Source organism: Mobula birostris, chromosome 15 (assembly GCF_030028105.1).
Source record: "Mobula birostris isolate sMobBir1 chromosome 15, sMobBir1.hap1, whole genome shotgun sequence".
NCBI lineage: Eukaryota > Metazoa > Chordata > Chondrichthyes > Myliobatiformes > Myliobatidae > Mobula > Mobula birostris.
This window is the reverse complement of record NC_092384.1, coordinates 27,544,426-27,558,944: the sequence shown is the minus strand read 5'-3', so window position 1 is coordinate 27,558,944 and position 14,519 is coordinate 27,544,426. Positions and strand designations below refer to the sequence as shown.

The 14,519-nt window shown below is 39.5% G+C and overlaps 1 protein-coding gene across 1 annotated transcript in view; it reads left to right on the top strand.

Moving 5' to 3' along the window:
* Positions 1-14,519, top strand: part of carmil2 (capping protein regulator and myosin 1 linker 2) — a 170,075-nt gene that overhangs the window by 36,862 nt on the left and 118,694 nt on the right. The window contains exon 4 of the mRNA XM_072279510.1: positions 7,052-7,111. Within this exon, the coding sequence (XP_072135611.1) occupies positions 7,052-7,111 (60 nt within the window). The remainder of the gene's footprint in view (positions 1-7,051; positions 7,112-14,519) is intronic.

The window sequence follows — 14,519 nt, the reverse complement described above, 5'->3', positions numbered from 1 at the left end:
CGATCGTGCGCATCGTTCTCTCCAGCCAAAGTCAGCTGCCGGTGCTAAACCGCGCACCATCTTGGCACGTATCCATCACTTTCAAGTGAAAGGGCTGATCCTGCACCGCAGCAGGCTACAACCCGTGGAGTACAAGGGAAACAAAGTCTTGATCTTCCCGGACTATACTAATGAGGTGATGACTCAACGTCCTGCCTTTCGTGATGCACTGCAAACTCTGCGTGATGGAGGAATCAAGCACACCCTGCAGTATCCGGCTCGGCTCTATATTTATCATCAAGATGGAAGAGTGCCTAAAGTATACGACGACCCGATAGAAGCAGCACAATTCTTGGAAAGGAATAACGCACGCAAAAGGGAGTAGATATATTGACACTGTTTACTCAGCTTATATTTGTGCCAGTTTCCATGTTGGGATAAGGGGAGGGACCTGCTTGTTATATGTAGTTTTACAATGCTGCATGCCGCACTGGGATTTAATTGCAGAGAATTTTCTAAATATTTCTGTTATTATGAGGGTTAAATTTGAGTTGGTGTCATGAATGTCCAGCTTCAGGTGTGGACATTGGATAACTCTCCCCAGCCCTAGCAGCATTTGTTTAACGGTATTATATAGTTTGTATTATACATTTTCTTGGAGAGGGGTTTTGTGATAATTCTGTAATGTTAGTTACCTGCCAGCAGCTTCTTTTGGGAGGGAAATGGGGAACTGTGTGTCTGGTTTAGGGAGACACAAAGGGGGGTGGGTTAGGGTGTGTGTTGTTTTTGTTTATAGCTCAGACATGCTTTTTTTTTGTGTATGTTGTGTTCTTATGAAGCTGCCAGTCATTTTGCATTGTTTACTATGCTTGTGGTCAACTCTAATAATCTCTTTTTTTATTCTCATATGCAGAGGCCTTGTGGTAGAACACAGCTGGGGGTTAAAGATATTACAATAGTCTCGTGAAATGTTAAGGGCCTTGGTCATGTTGTTAAGAGGGATAAAGTTTTTAGACATCTCAAATCTCTATCTGCAGATGTGATTTTCCTACAGGAAACCCATGTCAAAGTAACTGAGCAACACAGATTGAGGTCTAGCTGGATATCGCAGGTTTACCTGTCACCATTTACTTCTCATGCCTGTGGTGTGGCTATCCTCTTTAGGAAAAATATTCCATTTCATCTCACTTCCATGACCACAGATCCTCTCGGCAGGTTTATTATGATCTCTGGCATAATTTCCACTAACCTTCCTTAATATTTATGGTCCAAACACAGACGAGCCAAACTTTTTTAGGAAAGTTTTTGATTTACTTCCGGATGCCAGTAATTCAAATAAAATAATCGGTGGTGACTTAAATTGCTACCTAGATCCATATTTAGATAGATTGTCCTCCCACCCGCCCTCAAATATCGTGTCAGTGCAGGTCCTAAATAATTTGATTAAATCTAGGAATTTAGTAGATATTTGGTGAGTTCAACATCCCACCGACAAGGATTATTCTTATCATTCTCATGTTCATAAATCTTATAGTAGAATAGACTATTTTTTGGTTGACTCTCATTAAATATCTCGTGTTACCAATACAAAATATCATAATAGATTAATTTCTGACTGTAGCCCCTTGACAAAATCCCTAAATCTCTCCCTTTCCAAATGAATCTATTCCTGGTGTTTTAACCCCTCCTTACTTGCCGATAAGAAATTTATAGAAAATATCACCACCAGATTAAAAGATTTTATCGAAATTAACGATAATGGTGAAGTGTCAGATTCCACACCTTGGGAGACATTAAAAGTTGTAATTCGTGGGTATATAATTTCATATGAATCTGCTGCTAAGAGGGAGAGAGAAGGGTGATTATTAGAGATTGAGAATACTCTCCCAACCCTCGAAACGACATACCAGGCTTTGAAATCCTCTGAAGATTATAATAAAATAATGAAGCTTAAATATGAGTACAATTGTATCTTGGGTAGTCAAATAAATAACCTCCTCTTAAAATTAAGACAAAAGCATTTCGAAATGGGGGACAAGCCTGGGGGGCTCCTGGTGTGGCAGCTCAGGGGCACCCAGGCCCTAAGGTCAATTCATTGCATTAGATCAAGTGCGGGCACCCTATTAACTAACCCCAAGGAGATAAGTAACTGTTTTAAAGAATTTTACAGTGAACTCTACACCTCTAAATGCAATGCCACTCAATCTGATTTGAATGACTTCTGACGAAGGGTCTCAGCCCGAAACGTCAGCTGTACCTCTTCCAAGAGATGCTGCCTGGCCTGCTGCGTTCACCAGCAACTTTTATGTGTGTTGCTTGAAATTCCAACATCTGCAGATTTCCTCGTGTTTGTGAATGACTTCTTTCATGCTTTTGTAATGCCAAAACTTAGTGACGCTACTAGGGAGGACCTAGATTCTGACCTCACATTGGAAGAAATAACTTCTGCCACTAAGTCATTTCCGTTCGGCAAGGCTGCTAGGCCAGATGGATTTGGCTGTGAATTTTACAAGAAATTCTGTGATATCCTTGCCTCACTTCTCCTCAGAATGATATCTTGCTCCAAGAGAGATAAAGCCTTGCCTAGAACATTGTACGAGGCTAACATTTCCCTCATTTTAAAGAAAGGTAAAGAGGAAACAGACCCAGCCAGCTATAGGCCCATTGAACTCCAGAATTTTGATAGAAAGGTAATTACTGAAATGCTGGCTAACCGATTAAATAAGTATTTGTCATCGATCATTCATCCTGATCAGACAGGATTTGTCCCGGGTAGGTTCTCTTTTTCCAATGTCAGATGCCTCCTTAATACTATATATGCTGATCATGGGAAAGCTAGTGGGGCAGCAATTTTGTCCCTTGATGCACAGAAGGCTTTTGACCAGATTGAGTGGCCTTACGTGTTTGAGTCACTGTACAGGTTTGGGTTCGGGGAGTTATTTGTACCTTGGGTAAAGCTGTTATATGCCAGCCCAATGTGTTCTATTATAACTAATGGTGACAATTCAGCTCTGTTTCCCCTACACCGTTCGATCCAGCAGGGGTGCCCTCTCTCACCGGCCCTTTGTGCCGGAGCGGTACAGCCCCTTGTCCTAAAAATAAGAAGTCACCCAAATATTCTGGGTTTGAAAGTGGGAGGTATTGAAACACTTTATTAGTTTACATGCTGACGATGTGATACCTTACTTACAAAACTCAGAAAAGTCAGTCCCTCTTCCTCTAGATTTAATCTCCTCTTTTGGCAGGCTATCGGAATACTCAATCAATTGGACAAAAAGTGATTTTGTGCCCCTCTCCAACGTCTACACGCAGGGTTTTTTGGAAAGAGTCCCGTTCAAAGTAGTTAAAGACCACTTTACTTATCTTGGCTTGGTAATCCCCAAAGATCCTAAATTAATATTCAAATTAAACTTCGCGGAGTTTATTTCAAAACTTAAACAGAATATAAAAAGTTGGAAAACCCTAATTCTGTCCATGATTGGTCGTATAAATTCAATTAAAATGGTTTCCCTTCCTAGGTTTCTCCATCTTTGTCAAAATCTCCCCATTTTTCCTACATCAGCCTTCTTTAAAGAATTGAACTCCATAATATTGTCTTATATCTGGAATTATAAGAATCACAGGATTTCAGAAATTCATTTACAAAAGCCCAAGTCTGAAGGAGGGCTGGGATTACCTGTATTTAGACACTATTATTGGGCTGTCAATGCTAGGGCTTTAATGTTTTGGCAACAGAGGGCTCCGGATAATCTATTCCCTGGGGCTCCCTTCTGGCTATGTATGGAGTCTAACTCTGTTGTCAATTCCTCCTTGCCAGCCATGCTGTTCTCTAAATTAGAAAAACCTGGGGCTTCAAAAAGTTTGAGTTTTGTTTTGAAAAATTCCATCAGAATTCTAAATCAGATTAGGAGTGTTCTGAATTTACCAGAGACCTCTGTACAAACACCAATCTGTTTCAATCACTCCTTTCTACCCTCATGGTCAGACAAAACCTACCATGCTTGGAGGGAGAAAGGTCTAGTTTCTGTTGAATACCTGTACATAGAGGGACGGTTTGCAACATTTAGTCTGCTGAAAGAGAAACTTGAGCCGCCTCATTCGCACTTTTTTCGTTAGTAACTTTAGACACTACATTCAATCTAAGATTTGTAGTTTTGAAATCCTTCCAGCGAAACATATATTTTTTGATATTTTAAAGAACCCTCCTGACTCCAGGCATCTCGTTTCTAAGTTTGTACGTTTGTTTGATAATTGCACTGTAGCGCCTACTGTGAAGATTAGAGATGCCTGGAGAGAGGAGTTGGGCATTGAATTATCTGAAGCTGCCTGGGACAAGTGTTTATCTATGATACAGGCTTGCTCTGTTAACAGCAGACACCAAATGATCCAGTTTAAAGTTGTCCACCGTCTCCATTACTCTAAACTTAGATTACACAGGATTTACCCTTCTGTTTCGCCAATGTGTGATAGATGCCAAAGGACAGAGGCCATGTTGTCACACACCTTTTGATTTTGCCCATTACTGACTGGATCTTGGTCCAAAATATTCGAATGGTACTCAAAAACCTATAAAAGATCCTTCCCCTTGGAAGCTGGTCTTGCTATATTTGGCTGCTTGCAATCTACTATTTGTTTCCCTGCAGCCATACAACAGTCTCTGATGCTGGGAATGATTGTCACCAAAAGACTTATCTTGAGGAAATGGAAATCACCCTCTCCCCCTTCCTTTCGGAGATGAATGGCTGATATGATCGCAGTCATAATGATAGAGAGACCCAGGTTCTTGAGAACCCAATTCAATTAAATATTTTTTGGCAATCTGGGATCCATTTCTTGCCTACCTGGATGAGGCCGGGGGCGGATGAGCAATTTCCTCCCAGCTGATTTCTCATGGCCCTCATTTGAGATTTAATGTTTAGTATTTTTGGGCACTTTGTACAATAGGCATCCCTCGAATGTTACGTCCCTTTTTTTTTTGCTTATTTCATTTTTACCCATGTCTGAGCTGGTATGTTCTTTTTGATTTCATTGGTTTTTTTTGAAAATTTTGAAAAAAAAGTATTTTTAAAAAAGAGATACATTACAATTTTAAACTCAGTAACTTAGATTTTTAAACTACTTCAAATACAAGCAATTTCACTCACTGATAATTAATATATTTCTGCATTAGATAAATGTCCTGAAATACAGCATCCATTTATGGAGAACTTAATTGGTCTATCAATATCTTCAGTTTGTAATAATAGCTGAAAGTATTTGGAATGTCAGAAAGAGGAGAGAAAAACTGATTATTTTCAGGTCATTGATTTAACATTAGATTAAGATTTATGGTGATAATCATTCTTATTTCCTAACAGTGTCTTTATAGGACCAACTAATGAAAGTTTCATTCTCTGTACTTTCAGTTACACACATACTACTTCCTTTTATTTAAAATTACCACTCTACTATCAGAATCTTTACTGAAAAGGATGGTTTCGATTCCACATATTTAACAGAATCTCCTCACTTCCTTCAGAATTTTGAAACAGAGCGAAATTTTTTTGTTTGTTTTCTAAGGCAAACGATTGACTTTCACTCAGGTATTGATTCCTGCCAAGCATTGAAATAGCATTCAATTCTGCATCTATAATTAAACTCTTCTATTAAAAATCTGTAATTTTATTTTCAACCCTTCTCATAATAAATGGGTCAGTGTGCATGTTAAATCTGTATCATGCATCCACATAACAGACAATAAAACTTAACTTTATGTAAGGGGGTTTCGACTTTTATGTTACTGCGGAGGCTAATTAAAATGGCGTCTTTGTTATGTTAATCTGGGGAATGCGGCTTTGTTGTGTTAAACGCTGAGAAAGTTTGCGCTAACAGTTTGTTTTTGCTTTAGTGTGTGATAAGAGAGTGCTATTAACCAATTGGGATAGTTGTTATGGTTTTGGTGTATTTGAAGATACTGTATGCGCGGGGTTTTGGGGGAGAAGGGGGAGAGGGAGACAGAGGACGGACGAGGTGCTGTGAGTCCGCTAACGGGGTCGGACCCCGAGCGGGACGTTTGGCGAGGAGACGGAGACGGACTCGTGTGGAGCGTCTGGTTGACCACCGTTGTTGGTCCCAGGTGGCCGGTCAAGGTGGTCCGAGGGGTCGCAGGGTGAAGAGGAAGGTCCTTGAGCTCCAACGGTTTTTGTGCACAAAGAGATTGAACTTTGATAAGTGTGGTGCCTTTTATTTTCCTTTTATATTTTATTCTCTTTTAAATATATAGTTCCAGTAATATCTATAAACTGTATATCATTTAATTGCATCTGGTGTATTGTCTGTTATTTGGGCAGGGTGGGATACCTCACACAACATCCACACAAACGGATTACCCAGTTTGGCGGGGCCGAGGCTGTTTCCCTAGACGACAGTGAGCCGAGCGACCCTGAGGGTGGCTGGGGGGGGGGGCTACATTGATAATAACAGAAACAGTTTTATGTTTGCAAGTCAGACAGAATAACACTTCATTTTACCTATACCATCCTATTGGCCGGAAATCTTCCTGCAGGAATGCAAATGTATTTAACTGTATTTAAATCGTTTGGGGTTGCTAGAAAATCATGGTCAGCTCATAAATGAAGTGCACAATAAGGTGAAATTTATTCATTAAAATGGTAAACACTTAGAACGATGATGGGGGACCTTTACTTACCCTATTGCCCATTCAAAGATAAACTATGGCTCAAATTGAGCCCATGCTTTTCTTGCAATAAAAATAAAATTCTGAGATATGTGGCTGGGTGTGTGTATTAAATACAAATGCAACATTGCAAGGCAAGTTTTCTTACAATCCTATGAGCTGGCTTTCAATTAGTTTAGTAGTCTTTTGCACAAGTAAATGACAGTTATGGCTGAAATCATCAGAGTAAACACGTGACGAGATAAGGATGAAGTTCACCAGCTCCAGAATTAACTGCTAGATTTCCTGATTTCCACTGACGAACCATTGCCTGTAGTTTTCACGGATCAACATTCATTTCTCCGTTGCAGCCCTTCTCTCAGTTCTTACAATTCTTGTGTCTGCCTTTGCTCTCAGGTGGAAAGTTCCTTCAGCTACTTGGAAATCAATGCAATTGATGCTGCTGATCACAGTCAGGTAAGCACTGTCAGAGTCCCCTTACTAACACAGTGTTGTAAAGGAAAGCATTTCCCTACAGTCATTTGATTACTTAATATAATGATCAAAATAAATTTATTATCAAATCATACTCAGTAAATCTGAGAACCATAATAGAATTAATGAAAGACCATGCCCAGTGGGCGGACAAACAGCAATGTGCAAAATGCAACCAACTGAGTAAGTGCAAAAGAGAAAACAATCAAAATAGTAAATAAATGAGCAATAACTATTGAAAACATGAGATGAAAAGTCAATGAAAATGTGTCCATTGGTGGTAGGAACAGCTCAGTGATGGGGTAAGTGAAGTTGAGTGAAGTTACCACCCCTAGTTCAAGAGCCTCATGGTTGAGAGGTAATAACTGTTCCTGAACCTGGTGGTGTGAACCCAAGTCTCCTGTACATTCTTGCTGATGGCAGCGGCAGTGAGAGGAGAGCATGACCTGGGTGGTGGGGAGGGAGGGGTCTCTGTTGGTGGATGTTGCTTTCCTGGGACAGCGCTCGTATAGATGTGCTCAATAGAGAGAAGAGCTTTACCCATGACAGACTGGGTGGAATCCACCGCTTTTTGTATGATTTTCCATTCAAGGGCACCGGTGTTTTCATACCGGTGTGTGATGTAACCAGTCAATATACTCTCTACAACACATCTATAAAAGTTTGTCAAAAACACTAAAATGTTATCATAGGTTGTCAATCGTAAAAAGATAAAATCTTGTGAAAACTCTCAGATGGCCTCTGTATGATCAACTTCCTATCACATTTGTAATCATATCTTCCATCTGCGTTGTGAAATGTCGAAAGCAGGTATTTGTTGGATGTTATGGTTAAACTGAACTGAAATTTGTTTTTCCTTACATATTACTAAAGGTATAGAACATATTTTATTGCTTTAATTTGAATTTATCAAAGATAATCCCTCATCAAAGTGAAATATAGAATATGCAGCAGGTTAAGTACAATGATCTACTGGAACAGAGTTAACCATTTAGAAAAATATTGATGCAAGATCATGCCAGGAGTTGCAAGGTACTCTTGCAACACACACAAAATGCTGTCCTATTCTGATGAAGGGTCGCGGCCCGGAATGTCAACTGCACTCTTTTCCATAGATGCTGCCTGGCCTGCTGAGTTCTTTCAATATTTTGTGTGTGTTGCTTGGATTTCCAGCATCTGCAGATTTTCTCTTGTTTGTGAAGAAATTGTTGCAGTTCCTTTTTGATACACTTCCTCATATCTTCCTTAAAAGCATTAAGCTCAAGCTTTTTGCAACACTATCTGCTTCTACATTTCATAGATATAGTTAAAACTGTTCTGAATAAAGGAAGAAATTTTGCTTGTTCGGAATAATTGCATAAGAAAGCTCTTTTTTGATTTGTCAAAATAAGTTTAACATGAAAATGCATGTAGACTTCATCTGAACGTGTAGGTCTTTATGGATAAAAGTGCAACAGTCTAAAAACTTCAACAAGGTAAGACCCCATGTTTACCTTTAAATATTAATGTATTGTTTCATTCACCATTTCCAATTAACAATGGCCTTGTGAAGCACTCGACAATCTTGTTTAATGTCATACTTCATGATTATATAATATATTTAATTATACTGTGCTGTGATGTAAACCTGATTTGAAAAAAGCCAAAAATCATGACTCTGCAGAACCTGGAAGAATTAATAATCGCTGTTTTTTTATAGTATATCAAAGAAGACATTCTAATGTTGACTCAGATACTACATGCATTTTCGGGTTTCTGAAATTCAGATAGTAAATGAGAACCTACCATTGGAATTAGATCTTAAGAAGATTTCATAGAATTTAGTTTTGTGCATGATCTTATCCCATTAGCAAAATATTACGACCTCTGAATTTGTCATTTTAGATGTAGTAAATTGGATCAGCAAATTTGCTGATGATACAAAGATTGGAGGTGTAGTGGACAGTGAGGAAGGTTTTCAAAGCTTGCAGAGGGACTTGGACCAGCTGGAAAAATGGGCTGAAAAATGGCAAATGGAGTTTAATACAGACAAGTGTGAGGTATTGCACTTTGGAAGGACAAACTAAGGTAGAACATACAAGGTAAGCAGTAGGGCACTGAGGAGTGCAGTAGAACAGAGGGATCTGGGAATACAAATACAAAATTCCCTAAAAGTGGTGTCACAGGTAGATAGGGCCGTAAAGAGAGCTTTTGGTACATTGGCCTTTACAAATCAAAGTATTGAGTATAAGAGTTGGAATGTTATGGTGAGGTTGTACAAGGCATTGGAGTATTGTGTTCAGTTTTGGTCACCAAATTACAGGAAGGATATTAATAAGGTTGAAAGAGTGCAGAGAAGGTTTACAAGGATGTTGCCGGGACTTGAGAAACTGAGTTACAGAGAAAGGTTGAATAGGTTAGGACTTTATTCCCTGGAGCGTAGAACAATGAGGGGAGATTTGATAGAGGTATATAAAATTATGATGGGTATAGATAGAGTGAATGCAAACAGGCTTTTTCCACTGAGGCTAGGGGAGAAAAAAACCAGAGGACATGGGTTAAGGGTGAAGGGAGAAATGTTTAAGGGGAACATTAGTGGGGGCTTCTTCACACAGAGTGGTGGGAGTATGTAATGAGCTGCCAGATAAAGTGGTAAATGCAGACTCACTTTTAACATTTAAGAAAAACTTGGACAGGTACACGGATGAGAGGTGTATGGAGGGGTATGGTCCAGGTGCAGGTCAGTGGGACTAGACAGAAAAATGGTTCAGCACAGCCAAGAAGGGCCAAAAGGCCTGTTTCTGTGCTGTAATGTTCTATGGTTCTAGAGACTGGAGAAAGCTGACTCCAGATGATGTAGCTTGCATGAGGAGACCCATAAACAAGTATTTGTAGTACTGATGGTGAAGACTTATTGATTCGAGAGTTTAAATTACATTTTTTTTGTCTTGAGAGACTAAAGATGGAGGAAATTGTGATTTTTAAATGAATTTTAATAATATATATGAAATATTTAAATAGCTTGTGTCGAACTGAAATAATATTCATAAACAGATAGTCTTTAACATTATTGTTAGTTTATTCATAGGAGGATAGAGTAAATTGTATTTTTTCAGCAAGAGTGCAGAGTTATAAATTATAGTTTTTAAGAGTTTAGTACTAGATATGATTTTACTTTCAGACATTTTATTTCTTAACCTTGTATGTTTATCCCTTTCTGGTTTTCACTTGAAGGTAATGATGTGTTTCTGAGTACGACAAATGATGCTGCTGGTTCTGTCTCTGCTGAACAAGGCAATAATTTATGTTGAAATCTTGGCACTGTCTGCCAGCTATTTAATCGTGGGACTTACGAGATAAAAAATATTGTATTCTCACAATTTCCATGTGTAATTGTTTGTTAATGATTTACAACAGTAACTTTTGATACCTTTTTCAAATTCCAGAGATATAAGACCAATTTTGTTAGTTCTACTGTTTCTTCAGCTGAAAGTCAGCATAAACAGGGATATAGTTTAGAACTTTACTAGTCATCACACAATATATACAGCAAGTTAGATCCAATATAAAGGCATAATAATATATTCAACTCCTTTACCATGAGTTCCTATCCCCTTACTTCCATATTCTCTCTTGGATTGGATTTCTGCAATTTGAAAACATAGTCATTTTTCTACTCTTATTGAGGCAAGAAACTTGTTTTTTTTTTCCAAAGCCAAATCCAGGGATCAATAAATGACAAAGTTACAGGCACAATAAAATCAAATTTCAAAAGTAGTAGTAAAGAGCCTTTGTCTACCCATGGGGACTCTGAGCCAGGTGAAAAAAATTACAATGTGTAAATGGTTTGTAAGTGTTTGTTCAATGTATTATATGATTGATGGTAATACCTTCAAACTATAACTATTTGAGCTACACTATCTTTAATTAGCTCCAAAAATGCATAAACATTCCTTTTTAGATTTTAAGCACAAGAGATTCTGCAGATGCTGGAAATCTAGAGCAACACACAGAAAATGCAAGAAGAACTCAGCAGATCAGGCAGCATCTGTGGAAATGAATAAACAGTCGATGTTTTGGCCCGAGACTCTTCATCAGGACTGGAAAGGATGGGGGGAGGTGCCAGAATAAGAAGGTGGAGGGGAGGGAAGGAGGACATGCTTGAAGGTGATAGGTGAAGCCTGGGGGGGGGGGCGGTGAAGTAAGAAGCTGGGAGGTGATAGTTGGAAAAGGTAAAAAGCTGGAGAGGAAAGGAATCTGATAGTAGAGGTAAGTGAGCCATGGAAGAAAGGGAAGGAGGAGGCGCAACAGGCGTTAGGTGATTGGCAGGTGAGGAGAAGAGGGTGAGAGGTCAGAGTTGAATCTGAGGGAAGGGGAAGGGGGGAAAATTTACCAGAAGTTGGAAAAATCGATGTTAGTGCCATCAGGTCTTAGACTACCTAGACAGACTATGAGGTGTTGCTCCTCCAACCCAAGTGTGGCCTCATCATGGGCCGACCTGTCAGAATGGGAATGGGGATAGGAATTAAAATGGTTGGCCACTGGAAATCAACCCACGTTTTGTAGTTGGAACGGAGGTGCTCGACAAAGCAGTCCCACAATCTATGTCGGGTCTCACCAGTGTGGAGAAAGCCACACTGGGAGCACCGAATACAGTAGAAGACCCCAACAGATTTGCAGATGAAGTATTGCCTCACCTGGAAGGACTGCTTGGGGACCTGAGTGGAGGTGACTAGGCAATGTCTTCTGCTGCTTACAGGGATAAGTGCCAGGAGGGAGATTAGTGGGGAGGGACGAATAGACAAGGGAATCATAAAGGGAGCAACCCTGCAGAGACTGGAAAGTGGGACGTGGGGTGGAGGTAAAGATGTGTCTGGTGGTTGCACCCCACTGAAGGTGGTGGAAGTTGCAGAAAATATGCTGGACGTGGAGACTCATGGGTGGTAGGTGGTAGGTGTTAAAGCTGTGAGAAGATGTGGTGAATACCGATGGCTGGGAAATGAGAAGATGCGGATGGGGGCAGCATTGACAGTGGAAACTCTTCCAAATGAATGATCATCATTCTTGGGGAGGAGAGAAAGATTATAATCTTTAAACTTACAGTGTCATTGCATGCAGAATACAAACCTAGTAAATAACTTTTACGTTCAATGTTTGAACTTTAAAATTACAAGGGATAGAAAGAATTGTAAAAGTGGAAATCAAAGAAGTCATTCTGAGTCAAATGACATATACGTTCTAACAAAACCAATAAGATGGCAACATATGCATGTATCAATCTGAAACATGACAGGAAATAATTTGATCTGGTAAAAAGATGTTATCACTCTTATATAATGGAAAACACATCACACTGCTTTGAATAACCACTGATTTTACTTAAGGTCCCATCCCTCGTGTTTCGATGCGCTGTCCTTGGCTTAACTGCACAAGCACAATTTGTTCTCCAGAAGCACTGATCCAAACTGATTTATTTTGTTTTTCAAAAATGTGACATAACCTCATGTCTGATGATGAGAGAATTGTGAATTAGAGGGTTGTTCTTTTAAAGAAAACAGAACTTCCTTTGTTTGCTGGAAGTTCATTTCCTGGTATGCTATATGTGATCTTCCTTTATAAATGAGCTGTTATCAAAATAAACTTGTCTGTCTCTATGGCACATTATGGAACTAATGAACCTTTCTTTGCTTGCTCTAAAAGTGGTGTTTGCTTACTAAAAGTAATTTAAAGGTTTGCTTCACCAGTTTACTCTTATGTTCTGAAGGTGGTTGACTCATTGCTTCAAAATTCAAGCTTCAAGGTAAACTTATTATCGAAGTACACATATGTCACCATATACAACCCTGAGATTTGTTTTCTTGCAGGCATACATATAAATCCAAGAGACACAATAGAATCAAGGAAAGACCACGCCAACAGGACAGATAAACAGCCAATGTGCAAAAGATAACAAACTATGAAAATACAAAACAAAATGAACTTACTGGACCATGAGATAAAGAGGGAGTCCATAGGCTCTGGGAACAGTTCAGTGATGGGGTGAATGATGTTGAGTAAAGTTATCCCCTCTGGTTCAAGAGCCTGATGGTTGAGGGGTAATAGCTGTTCCTGAACCTGGTGGTGTGGATCCTGAGGATCCTGTACCACCTTCCTGATGGCAGCAGCAAGGAGAGAGCATGACCTGGGTGGTGGGGATTCTTCACGATGGATACTGCTTTCCTGCAACAGCACACTGTCTAGATGTGTTCAATGGTGGGGAGAACTTTACCCATGATGTATCTACTACTTTTTGTAGCTTTTCCATTCAAAGACATTGGTGCTTGTATGCCAGGCCGTGACACAACCGGTCAATACCAGTTAGTCAAAATTTTAGATCTCATGCCGAATCTTCACAAACATCTAAGAAAGCAGAGGTGCTGTTGTGCTTTCTTCATAATTGCACTTACGTGCTGGGGCCAGGACAGATCCTCTGAAATGATAACACTGAGGAATTTAAAGTTGGTAGCCCACTCCACCTCTGATCCTCTGATGAGAACAGGCTCGTGCAATGTTCCCTCTAACTTTTAGTAGTCAGTGTGCACAAAAATTTTATGTCGTGCAATTTTCTTTCCTGTGACAAAAGTATGTGCGCACTGAATGCACACATGACACAGTTTATGTAGGTTTACAAAATATTTGACATAAAACTGCACAGAATATCAACAAAATAACATACATATTTAAGTCACTCAGTTATTCTTTTCTCTCTCCTGTTTTTGGCATTTACCCATTCTTTGTAAACTCTATCTAGACTAGTATAATTATTAATTAGTACATTATTTCAGGTAACTAACCTTTGTGTGCCCATTAATTTCTTTTGCGCGTTGGCTGAAAAACGTGTGTGCGCGCACACAAGCACAGCTTAGAGGGAACTTAAGCTCCCTCTAATTTCCTCACCTGAAATCAATAATCAGCTCTTTGATGTTGCTGACGTTGAGTGAGAAGTTGTTGTCGCACCAGTCAGCCAGATTTTCCATCTCCCTCCTATATGTTACCAATTTTATTTTGGCCAATGACAGTGGTGTTGTCAGCCAGCTTAAATATTGCATTTGAGCTGTGGTTAGCCTCACAGTCATAAATATAAAGGAAGCAGAACAGTGGGCTAAGCACACAGCCTTGTGGTGCACCCCTGCTAAAGGAAATTGGGGAGGAGATCTTGTTGCCAATCCAAACCGACTGGGTTCTGCAAGTGAGGAAATTGGAGCTTAGGAGGTCTTGGAGCTTATGGATTAGTTTTGAGGGGATGATAATATTGAATGCTGAGCTGTAGTTGATAAAGAGCATTCTAATATATGCATTTTTGCTTGGAAATGCATTTAATGATTCAGCCACTGTTCATTTCATTTTGTTAGATTTGACACCAAACACCCTC